The sequence below is a fragment of the Fukomys damarensis genome, unplaced genomic scaffold (genome assembly GCF_012274545.1).
Source record: "Fukomys damarensis isolate Sample0158 unplaced genomic scaffold, DMR_v1.0_HiC HiC_scaffold_17, whole genome shotgun sequence".
Lineage (NCBI taxonomy): Eukaryota > Metazoa > Chordata > Mammalia > Rodentia > Bathyergidae > Fukomys > Fukomys damarensis.
In genome coordinates, this window is record NW_022900929.1 from 31,345,327 (window position 1) to 31,356,504 (window position 11,178).

Below are 11,178 nucleotides of genomic sequence, written 5' to 3' on the forward strand. Positions count from 1 at the left end.
ACTGTATACTGTATCAGGGCTGGCCTTTTTTTTTTTTTTTTTTTTTCCTGTTTTGAGACAGGCTCTCACGAAGTTGCTAAATTGTCCAGGCTGAGCTGGAGCTTTTGACCCTCCTGTTTCAGCCTCCCAGAAAGCTGAGGGCTGGGGGTGTGTGCCACCACACCCAGCTGAATTTTTTATTTTACACCTGTGTAAATTGTATGCATTTAAATCCAGGAAGACTGTGCTCAGCTACTTGGAGGTTGTGTCAAGCAAGAGCACTGCTAGAACAACTTGTTTCCTCCCTGAGGAACCTCCGTGCCTTTCAGCTTTCCCTCACACAAATGTCTCAAGTGAAAAGCCAGCCCCTTTCGTAGGAGGAACAGGCAGGCAGGACCCTTCCCTGTGCTCTGTGCAGGGCCCTGACAGCTGCGTCCAGTGTGTGCACTACATTGACGGCCCCCACTGTGTCAAGACCTGCCCGGCCGGGATCATGGGAGAGAACAACACACTGGTGTGGAAGTTTGCAGACGCCGGCCATGTGTGCCGCCTGTGCCACCCCAACTGTACCTACGGGTGAGTGGGGCCCACTACCACGCCAGAGCATGCATGGCACAGCTGCTTCCCAGCCACAGCCACACACGCAGTGTTCCCTGCTTGGCAGTGGCTCTGAGCTCTGTCTCTGTGTGGTAGCCACAGGTGTGTGGCCCTGTGGCCGTGGCAGCCTCAGGACAAGCTGGGGAGAGGCCTAGGTCCTGGGGAAGCAGTAGGCCCGGCAGCTGCCACCTCTGCCCTGACACTGAGAGGGCTCGATGAGGCTGTCCTTCCCTAGCCATGCCTGGACCCGGGCCACCCTGCCCTCCATCCACATGGCCCTGTGTCCACTCCTTGTCATTCCTCCTCTGCTCCCTGTGTGCCCTGAGGCCCAGAGCCAGCTGTGGGACCACTGTGCCCTAGAAGTGGATGGTCTGTGACAGCTCTGTGCTGTGACTGCTGGCTCCCGTGGGCCAGGACAGCCTATCAGTGAGCAGACACTGGGACATAGGCTGTGTGGCCACACAGTGAGCTCCAGATCAGCAGCCAGGCCCACTTGGAGAATAACTCACCATACATTGCCTTGTGACTTAATGACAAATCCCCACAAACACTAAAGAAGGAAGAAACATGTTTCTTTTCCATTTCCAGCAGATGTGTCGGGCCAGGTCTGGAAGGCTGCGCAACAAATGGGTAAGGGGCTGAGCTCTGGCCTTACTGGGTCTCATCAAATATGACAGAAGTTATTTCTGATCACCTGTCCTGTACCATTGTCCTCCTCCTCCTCCCCCACCTCCTCTATTTCATTCTCCTCCTCTTCCTTCACTTCCTCTTGTCCCCTTCTTACTCCCACTTTCCTTCTCCTCCTCTTCTCCTTCCTTCCTTCTCTTCCTCTTCTTCCTCTTATAGAGGAGATGGAACCCAGGGACTCACACTGAGCTGTATCTCCAGTCCTTTTTATGTTTATTTTGAGACAGTGTCCCTCAAAGTTGTCCAGACTGGCCTTGAACTTGCCAACCTCCTGCCTCAGCGTTCCAGGAGCCAGGATGACAGGTTTCTCAGTATCCAGTATTTCTGGCTGTCCTCCAGGCATGTCCACTTGTCACCTCACTATGCCAACCTAGGTTCTGTGGCAGAAGCTGCTCCAGTGGCCCCAGCCCCCAGCCCCCCATCCACCTGGTGTGGGGAAGGGGGGACGTCATGGAGGAGCAGGCTTCCCAGGAAAATGGCTGCCTGGCTCCCCACAGAGGCATCTCCACTGGCCTGGCAGGTTTCCTTGGCCTTATTTTAGCCTTCTCATCTACTGGCTTCCCCTTTCCTCAGCAGCCCATGTTCCCAAGACAGGAGATTAGGGCGTCACCAAGCTGGCAGGGAGGTAGGCGAGACTTACTTATTGATTACAGAATCCCAGGACACTTGGCAGCACGGTTCGCACATTCCTGCACACGGGCTTCCCATGAGGACTCAGGCAGGTTTTCAGTAGGACTTCCTAGACCTGAGCCAGCCTGAGGGCTGGGTGATACCAAACTCACGTCCGCACTGAGCTTTTCCATGTGCTCACTCTTGCATGGTGGCCGTCCTCATGCTGCGGGGTGCACTGCTTTTCCTACGACTCCTTGGCCCAAACTTGCTCTATAGCATTGGTTTCATTTTCTACCTGTAGAAAACTTTGCTGTCACTGTATTTGTCTTGACTGGTTCTTTGCTCAGGACAGAAAGAACCTAGAACTCCTTTCAAGGGGAGACTCCCAGCACCCCAAAGCCCAGTGCCAGTCCCACCACAACCTGGGTGCCGAGGCTTCCCGCTAGTGGCCGAGCCCAGGCTGAGCGGGCTCTCCTCATTCCCTGTGGAAATGTGCCACCCCCGCTGTGACTGGAAATGCGGCACTGACAAAAGCCAAGCTGTGGGTTCCACTCAGGCACGGCAGGAGCAGAACTACCACCCATTAGCAGCACTGCACGAGAGCCCTGGAGCTGTGCGCCTGGCACCTCTTGCCCTTCCTGAGAGCTGCCCAGCCAGACTCCAGCTTCTCTGCTGCTTCGGGTCACATCTGCAAAGTCCCCGCTCCCCTCAGAGGTCATTCCTCAGCTTTAGCCCCCACGCTCTGCCTCCCATTGACCGTGGCAGCCGGCCACACTGGTCTTGGGTGAGACCCCAGGAGGAGGACAGCCACTCCACATTGAACGCTCATTAACCCACACTGCATTAGCCGGGCTCCGGTGTGTGGTGCAGGAGACGACTCCAGCAGGGGCCAAGAAGAGCAGTGCTGTGCGGTGTCGTTTTTGTGAAGCAGCTTGACCCACTTACGCTGACTGTGCGAGGACTGTGGCCTCTGGCTGTGTGGAAACAGTACTGCTGATGCACCTTTGCTCCTCATTAGCATCTCTACCTGGAAATTAAAATTAATCTGTCAAGAACTCAGTGGGATGCCTAACAATATAACCCTACCCCTGCGCGGCCAGAAGGGGGCACAACTCACTTTCTGGGCTCCAGCTCAACCTCCCCATGTTGCTGGGCTCCTTCCTTCCCTCCTTCTGAGCCCAAAAGCCGACTCTTGCATCTCCCTTCCCTGAGTTTGAGCTGCTTGGCTGCATTACGCGGGAAGGCAGAACTGCTTCTCACAGCTCAGTCCCTGGCTTTGCAACCTCGGGCCTGTCTCCACCTGGCGGGGTCTCCGTGGCCCACTGGGTAGGAGACGGCACCTGGTTATGACTCTGCCATTGCTCAGCTGTGCTCCAGAGAAGCACAGAGTACATCTCTTAGGAGCACTGCTGAAGGCTGACCATTTTACATTATAAGTTCCTCAGTCGATAGATGAACACGTAGGCATCCTGCGGGAAAGGCCCAGTGAGACTTCAACTTTCGGGATGCTGAACAGGGCTGGGCATAGAATGATGGCAACGTCCCACCTTTCTCCCTTGGAAGCCGCATATACCCTGCTTGGGGTTGTTTGAAGTGGGGTCGCTGCGCCAGAGGTGCCCGGAATGTGTCAAAGTCACGGGCTCTGACTCTCCCCTCTTGCAGGCCCAAGATCCCATCCATTGCCACGGGGATCGTGGGCGGCCTCTTCCTGCTGGTGGTGCTGGCCCTGGCCGTTGGCCTCTTCATGAGGAGGCGCCACATCATCCGCAAGCGCACGCTGCGCCGGCTGCTGCAGGAGCGTGAGGTGAGTGGGGCTGGAGCTCTGCTCCGGAGCCAAGCCTCCAGTCACACGTCTGGGGTTTCACGGTGCTTTGGGGGTTCCCATCACTGTGCCAAGTACCTGAGAGAGCCAGCGACCACGAGGGCAGGTTTATCCTGGCCCATTCTGGTCTCGCAGTCCATGGCAGACAAACCATTGCCCTGGACCTGTGGCCAGGCACCACAAGAGGAGAGTGGCCCACAGACCTTCAGCCCTCGTGCCAGGAGCAAATCAGAAGACAGGGCCCTCCCACCTTTCTCTGCACACCCCAGGGCCACAGGCCTCCCCACAAGCGCCACCCCTGGAACACGGCGGGGAGAGTCTATGCAGACCTTGTGGGCACACAGTTGCATTGCTGGGGTTTCACCAGGAGCAATCTCTGTGTGTCAGATCACACTTGGGTGCACACTGCCACCTCAGTCCCATGAGCGTCTATGGCTCCAGGTGGACTCATGCACAGTGCTCCCGAAGACAAGTAGAGGCAGTGGCTGTAGCAGCTGTGCAGACTGAGGAGGCAGGGAAGGCATCGCGCCAGCTCCGAGGAGGGCTTTGCGTGGAAACCCCACTGTCCACGAAGTGGCTGCTCCTTTTCGGGCTCCATGGCTGGCATTGTCCTTCACATTTTCCCTACCACGTTCCCTGTTCTGCACTGGGGAAGCCTCATCCTGCAGAAGCAACATCTCCAGCTTTGTGGCCCTACAGGCAGCAGAGGTGCCTTGGGGTAAACATGTCCCTCCAGACATGGAAACAGCTCACGTGGGATGTGCTATTCTATTACCTGTGTCAGAGTCTGTTTTTAATGAGTTTTATGTCTTGTGTCTTGTTATGTTTTTGTTTGTTTGCTTTGTGGTACTGGGGTTGAACCCAGGTACTTTGCACTAAGCCACATTCCCCCGCCCTTCATTTATTTATGTATTTATTTATAAATTTTGAGACACAGTCTCACTAAATTTCAAAGCTTCCCAGGTGGGGCCTGCAGGTGTGATTCTCCTGCCTCAGCCTCCAGAGTGGGCACGACAGGCGCTGCCACCACACGTGGTGTATCGGGTGCCTCAGAGAAGGCTCCATCCTCCTTAGTGCAGGCATGCTGAGGGCTCACTAACACCGCACCTGTGGCACCAGCACCTCTCCTCTGCCCTCTCTTTGCAGCTGGTGGAGCCTCTCACACCCAGTGGAGAAGCCCCCAACCAGGCTCTCCTTCGGATCCTAAAGGAAACGGAATTCAAGAAGGTCAAGGTGCTAGGCTCCGGGGCGTTTGGCACTGTCTACAAGGTGAGTCCAGGGGCCTGCGAGGATGGAGCCCTGAGCCTCGGAATCCATGGGGTCAGGGCCAAGGCGTCTCCCACTCCACTGCAGCCGTGCTTGGCTGAGGCCTGGGGTTTGTTCCCTCAGTGGAGTCTCTTGTATTCACAGAGACAGATGCAGGCACATTTTATGGGTGAGTATGGGGGAGGGCTGCCCAGGTGGGGCCGAGGCCTCAGGGCGAGACCCACCCCACCCCATCCCTGTCTGGGTCCTATCACAGAAAGTCCCCTGCATTGAGGTGGGGCCAGCCTCTGGGGTCTCAGGAAGGGACTCCGTCAACCCCACCGCAGCAGGCATGGCTCAGGGTGCTCCGCTGAACAGTCTCCAACTGGGAGCCCGGAGCTGCAGGGCAGCTGTGCTGTCCGGGGTCCCGGCTCCGCAGTGGCCCTGGCCTCGAGGACTGTCCCCTCCAGACCTGCCCCACACACAGATCAGCACCGTATGTGTGACACTGCTGGCTGACTGCCCCTTTTTCCCCACCCCAGGGACTCTGGATCCCAGAAGGCGAGAAGGTAAAGATCCCTGTGGCCATCAAGGAGTTGAGAGAAGCCACATCTCCCAAAGCCAACAAGGAAATCCTGGATGTGAGTTCCTGCTTTGACCCAGGTGTCCACGGGCCCTGGGCACCACAGAGCCTTTCTTTGGGGCCTGGCCTCGGCTGACTGTCCTTAGACTTGTTCTCATCACCACATTCTAAACATTCACTGTACAGACCTTCTTTCCTTCCATAGTTGATACAATTTGGTCCTCTTATCAAGAAAGTTAATCTCTTCCCTTCTGCTACCTCCCCCTACCTGGGACCAGTTATTTATTTATTTATTCATTTAGTTACTTGTTTGTTTGATGACCTATTTATTTTTGCAGTGCTGGAGATTGAAACCAGGGCCTTAGCACTGAACTGGTCCCCAGCCCCCTTGCCTTTTTAAAATCTGACCCAGGGTCTTGCTGAGTCACTAACTTGCCGGGCTAGAATGAGCTTGAAAGCCTCCTGCCTTGTCCACCCGGAGTGCTGAGATCCAGGGGTGCACCCCACCTGGCCTACTTGCTTTGTTTAGATTATTATGACTGCATGTACACTTTACTTGCCAAGATTTTTCAACCCAGATATGGGCAGGGAAGCAGAAACACACTTGCAGGGTGGCATGCGGCCATTCCGGCGAGGATCACCAGTCACAGAATCTCTTCTCAGCGTGTTTATTTCGTGCTCTTGGAAAGGTGTCCATGCCTATCTGTGAGCACAGTGCTGAGTGTTTCAGATGCAGGCACAGCCACACTCAAAGCTCGAGAGGGGCCTGGGGCAAAATATCAGAAGTCCAGTACACTTTGGAAGAAATGGTGCCATGAAGTAAGAGGCCCAGCCTCACAAGGCTGGACAGGGTCAGTCCGGCACTGTTGCTGGCTCTGAGGCTGGGGTTCCGCCTGCTCTGCCACATTATTTTATCTTTGAAATGGCCTTTATGAAAGATGCCTAGGATGAACAACATGATGCCCACTGTATAAACTGTGCCAGGCCTGACCCAATGGTCTACAATCCCAGCACACTGGGAGGCTGCGGCAGGAAGATCATAAGTTTGAGCCCAGCCTGGGCAACTTAGCTCCTTAATAAGACCCTAGGAATGGGAGTGAGGATGGGGGTGTAGCTCAGGCGAAGGCCCTGGGTCCCAGTGCACACTGAATAAAACATTGCCCACCTTCTGTACCCCCCAATTTATTGTTAGCTCTTTTCTACCCCACGGGTCTCCCAGCCCAGCAGGGAGCCCTTCCTGGACCAGGCCCACAGCAAGGTCAGCCTGGCTGGCTAGGAGCAACTGAAATCTCAGGCTCTGTCCTGAGGCTGAGCAGGTGAAAGGGCAGGAGAGGGCATCAGGCCAGGCAGTGGTGGCAAACCTACAGCACATGTGCTGCAATAGGCTGTTTATCGCTGAGAGCCCTGAAAGTTTCCCCATCACCAGGCCAGGGCCAGGGCTGGGGAAACAGAGTCAAGGGAAAGAAAGAACGGCTGCTGCGGCTTTAAAGATCTGGAGAATTTAGCTGATCTTACAGCCAAGGATGAAAGCCAGATGGGAACACCCCCGCCCCACCCAACCACAGAAAACGCAGGGAGCAAAGCAGAACCTTTAGCGCATGCGCAGACACAGGGACTTTCCCAGGGCCCACGCCCTCCAGGCTTTCATTTTCTCTGGGCAGTGTCCGCACATTTTCTTACATTGGGGCTGACTCCCTTGTGCAGTCCTGAAGAAAAGGGGATGTATTATTGTTATACAGTGCAATAGAAAGTCCTGATGTCGACAGCACACCTGTCAGACAGTTATCTTCCCTTGGAAAGGCCCACTGGTCAGAGCCGCGTTTTGTTAGTGTGTTGTCAAGGCTGTTCACGCAGGGAACGAAAGACAGGACAGGGTCTGCGAAAGCTCACTCACGCCTGCCCTGGTAAAAAGGAAGCCTTTCTGCTGAACTTGCTTCCATCTCTTACTCCTTCAAGACAGTCTAATCAACCGCTTGACAACGCAGAGCAGGACCGTCTGGAAGGGCTGTAATCCATGCGGCCGTTCCTTGGGAAGGAGCCAGTTTTCACCAGCATGTCTGCCCTCCTTCTCGCAGGCCTCAGCTGCAGGAAATCCAAGATTTGGGGGCATGGAGAGTGGGGAGAAGCTTGAGGAAGGAAAGGTTTAACAGTCGTGTGTGTCAAATATCCAAAGGACTCTGTTTGGCCTTTGTCACCTCTTTCCTGGTCTCTTTTTCTGCCCCATTATTTTGACTTCCCCTCCCTGTTCCTTCATTCGGGTCTCTGATCTCCTGAAACATCAGCTGTTGTGGCTGGGACCGTGGCACCAAGGCCCCCGTCTGCTCCTCCCAAGGCACACGTGCCTGGTACTCATGGCCCGTCTGCGTGGGCTGTGTGGGTGCTGAGAGCCCATGGGAAGGGATACAGAGGGGCCTCAGGTCAGGGACAGCAGCACCAGTTCAGCCTGTGTGAAGCAGGGGCTCCAGTTTCTCTGAGTGCTGCTCTGAGGCGCAGCCCCTCCAGTGGCTCTCTGTGGTCCAGGTCCTGCAGGGCCACTGCCTTACCTGGCTGCCAGGGGCTTAGTTAGCTGGTGAAGTCAAAATGTCAGGAGCTCCTCCCCGTCACATAGGCCTCAGGTTAAGGAGTTTAAGATCTAGTGAAATCCTTTCCCCATTCAGAACATAAAATAGTTCAAGGATGAGGGAGACAAGCAATGAAAAGGGACTTGAAAATCATGTCCCCGCAGAGGATGGAACAGGCCCGTCAAGGTGGTCAGGAAGTCTCAGCCACCAGCAGGACCAGGTCTCCCGGGCAGGCTCTGCTCCCCTGGCCAGCCAGGATTCCAGGCATACTTGCAGTGGTTAAGCTGCACCTCCCCTTTTCCAGGACAAACAGGGAGGACAAAGCTCACTTGAACCAGGTTCCTATTGTGGGGCAGGAAGCCCTGCCCGCTGTCCTGTGAGCCATTAGATTTTAGCAGGGCCCCCCAACTTGTATGGCCCAGCACCCCACCCTGCTCTGCAGGACACCCCCGGCTCTGCAGATGTTCCTGCAGGGACTTCTCTGATGGCTACACAGCTTCCTAGACTTGGGAGAGGGAGGATTTGTGTCTGGCTGGCATCCCATGGCCAGTTAACTTTTCCAGACTTCCCTGTGTCAATGTAGGACAAGAGTGGGAGGGAAGGCAGAGCCAGTTTATACGCGTGCCCACCCACATGTGCACCTGTGTGTGATGCCTGCTGACCAGGCCACTGCAGCACCATGGTTTGTGTCCCACAGTAGCCCTCAAACCCTTGGCATCCTCAGACACTCATGGGTGGGCAGTGGGCTGGGGAAGAGGCAGCTGGCCCCGGCTGGGAGACCCAGATGGGTCCTGCCTACTGTGGAGAGGGGAGGCCTCGGCTGACCTTCTCCTCAGCAGGCCGTGGGTCCATACTGGGATGCGTCTGCATCACTGCCTCCCCCAACACCATGCCTTGAAGGAGGTAAGCCTTATTTTGCTTCGTGGTTTGTAGAGGTTTCGGTCCACCATAGGCCTGCACCCAGGCAGGGTGGCACGGTGGAAGGGCTGCCTCAAAGAAAAGTGGCTCATGGCACGGTGTCGAGGGAGGAGCTGGAGGGAGAGGTGCCCATCTGGCTCACCCCAGGGTCCCGCCTCCTAGCAGCAAGTAGCTCCAGGGACCATCCAGAGCCCCACACCTGAGCACAGGGGGCATAGGGGCACAACTAGGCAGAAAGCCCTCTGCTGGCTCTGTCCTCTTCTCTTTCTGATCAAGTGACTCCCGAGAGGAAGGGAGCATCCACAGGTATTAAATATCTGTGTGCCTCTTGTTTCTGTCTTGGGTCTTGAACCCAGGGCTTTCACACCAAGCTATATCCCCAGTCCTTTTGAATTTTTGTTTTATTTTGAGAAAAGGTCTCCTTAAGTGGCTAAGTTGCACAGCCTAGGCTGGAGCTGATCCTTCTCCCGCATCAGCCCCCCAGAGTGCCAGGATGACAGTATATGTGTACTTTCTCATGTTAGCATGTCATGTTTATCATGTGAAAGAGAAACTGCTCACCCACCTGGGGGACAGAGGCCTCCAGTGAGGGTACAGCAAGAACTTCTGGGAACTGGAAGACCTGGACTGTGGGTACAACTCATGCACCACAATAGTGCATAATATGTGTAAATGAATCCAGATCCGTACATGTGTAGGTGCAAACCCACAGCCACTGCCCAGCCCAACCCCATAGCAGCTCCAAGGCTCAGGCCACCCGCCTGGGGCCATCCCATCCCCAGAACCCTCCCACTCAGCTGTGAGCTCCTCCAGAGGGATGAGGGACACCTACTGCCCAGTCCCTCAGAGCTAATTCTCCCAAAGCCCCTGTGGTCCCCTTCACATCCCAGGAAAAGGTCACCACCATTATGTTTCAAAGGGACAGAGAATTTATAGGTGGAAATCATGGACTCTTAAATCTCAGCCAAAAGAGAGGCCCCATTGTGCCCAGGGTTGTAATCAAATGCAGCCTCCCCAGCCTAAGAGTGGTGGAACGGGGTTAAATCAAAGTCTGTGTCACAGGGTTAAATCAAAGTCTGGCTTCATCTGGAAGCCAGCCTGCAAGAGAGCAGGTGGGACACTGTGCAGTGGTAAGATAGGCACAATGGGAGGCTGAAGCAGGAGGCTTTCCTTGGAGAAGGGTCTATGCCACCTGAATTTCAGAGTTGGGACCAGGGTGCCACAGGTGCCTCCCCCATGATTCTGCTGGGCTGTGTGGGCAGCCCCGCCCTGTGCCTCATCACCCACCCTTGGGCAGGGTCATGCTGCTACTAGTGGGGGAATCCTTGTCCACTGCCCTGCTGGGTGCCCTGCCTGGAGCTGTCTTTATGTCCTGGGCCCAACCTTGGCTGTCAGAGGCCCTGACCGCGGATCCCCTCAGGAGACACCAGCAGCTCACAGACTGTCAGAGGCACCAGGGGACTGAGTCTCCCACCCTGTAGTTCTGGGCTCACATGGGACCCAAAAAGCCCAGGCCCTGCCCCTCTGCAACTCCCCAGCCTCCAAGAGTCCGTGCACGCAGCCTGAGCACACGTCTGAGCCTACACGCATCCCTGACGTGTGCCCTCCTCCTACAGGAAGCCTATGTGATGGCCAGTGTGGACAACCCCCACGTGTGCCGACTGCTGGGCATCTGCCTGACCTCCACCGTGCAGCTGGTCACACAGCTCATGCCCTTCGGCTGCCTGCTGGACTACGTGCGCGAACACAAGGACAACATCGGGTCCCAGCACCTCCTCAACTGGTGTGTGCAGATCGCCAAGGTGAGTGGGACAGGTCAGCGAGGGCAGGAAGCCACCAGGAGGAGCAGGCAGTGGAAGAGAGCAGCCAGAAGTAAGGGGGGCACCTTCCACTCCGGCATCTAACCCTTGAGGAGGGGTGGTGCCCATGTGTAAAGCCTCCTTACCCCTGTCTCTTTGTGTTTCGGGCTGCTGCCCCAGTCCCTGCACACATGGGGCTTCTCAAGACCCAGCAGCCAGCGGGTCCTGCCAGATCCGGCCATGTGTCTGAGTGTCCTCCCTCCTGAGCCTTCTCCTGGTCCAGCTGCTGGTGGCTGGGTCGCCCCCTTCTTGCTCTGTCTTTGGGTAGCTCTGCTCTGCCCTGTGTCCAGATGCCTGCTTCTTTCTCGTGTGGAC

General features: G+C 55.9%; 1 protein-coding gene across 2 annotated transcripts in view; it reads left to right on the top strand.

The window, feature by feature from the left end:
• Egfr (epidermal growth factor receptor) overlaps positions 1-11,178 on the top strand; it is a 44,756-nt gene that overhangs the window by 14,531 nt on the left and 19,047 nt on the right. The window contains exons 14-19 of one of the 2 annotated variants that reach the window (XM_019207601.2): positions 398-555; positions 1,165-1,206; positions 3,538-3,679; positions 4,844-4,966; positions 5,485-5,583; positions 10,621-10,806. In XM_019207601.2, the coding sequence (XP_019063146.1) occupies positions 398-555; positions 1,165-1,206; positions 3,538-3,679; positions 4,844-4,966; positions 5,485-5,583; positions 10,621-10,806 (750 nt within the window). The remainder of the gene's footprint in view (positions 1-397; positions 556-1,164; positions 1,207-3,537; positions 3,680-4,843; positions 4,967-5,484; positions 5,584-10,620; positions 10,807-11,178) is intronic. The other variant, XM_019207600.2, reaches the window with a different exon arrangement.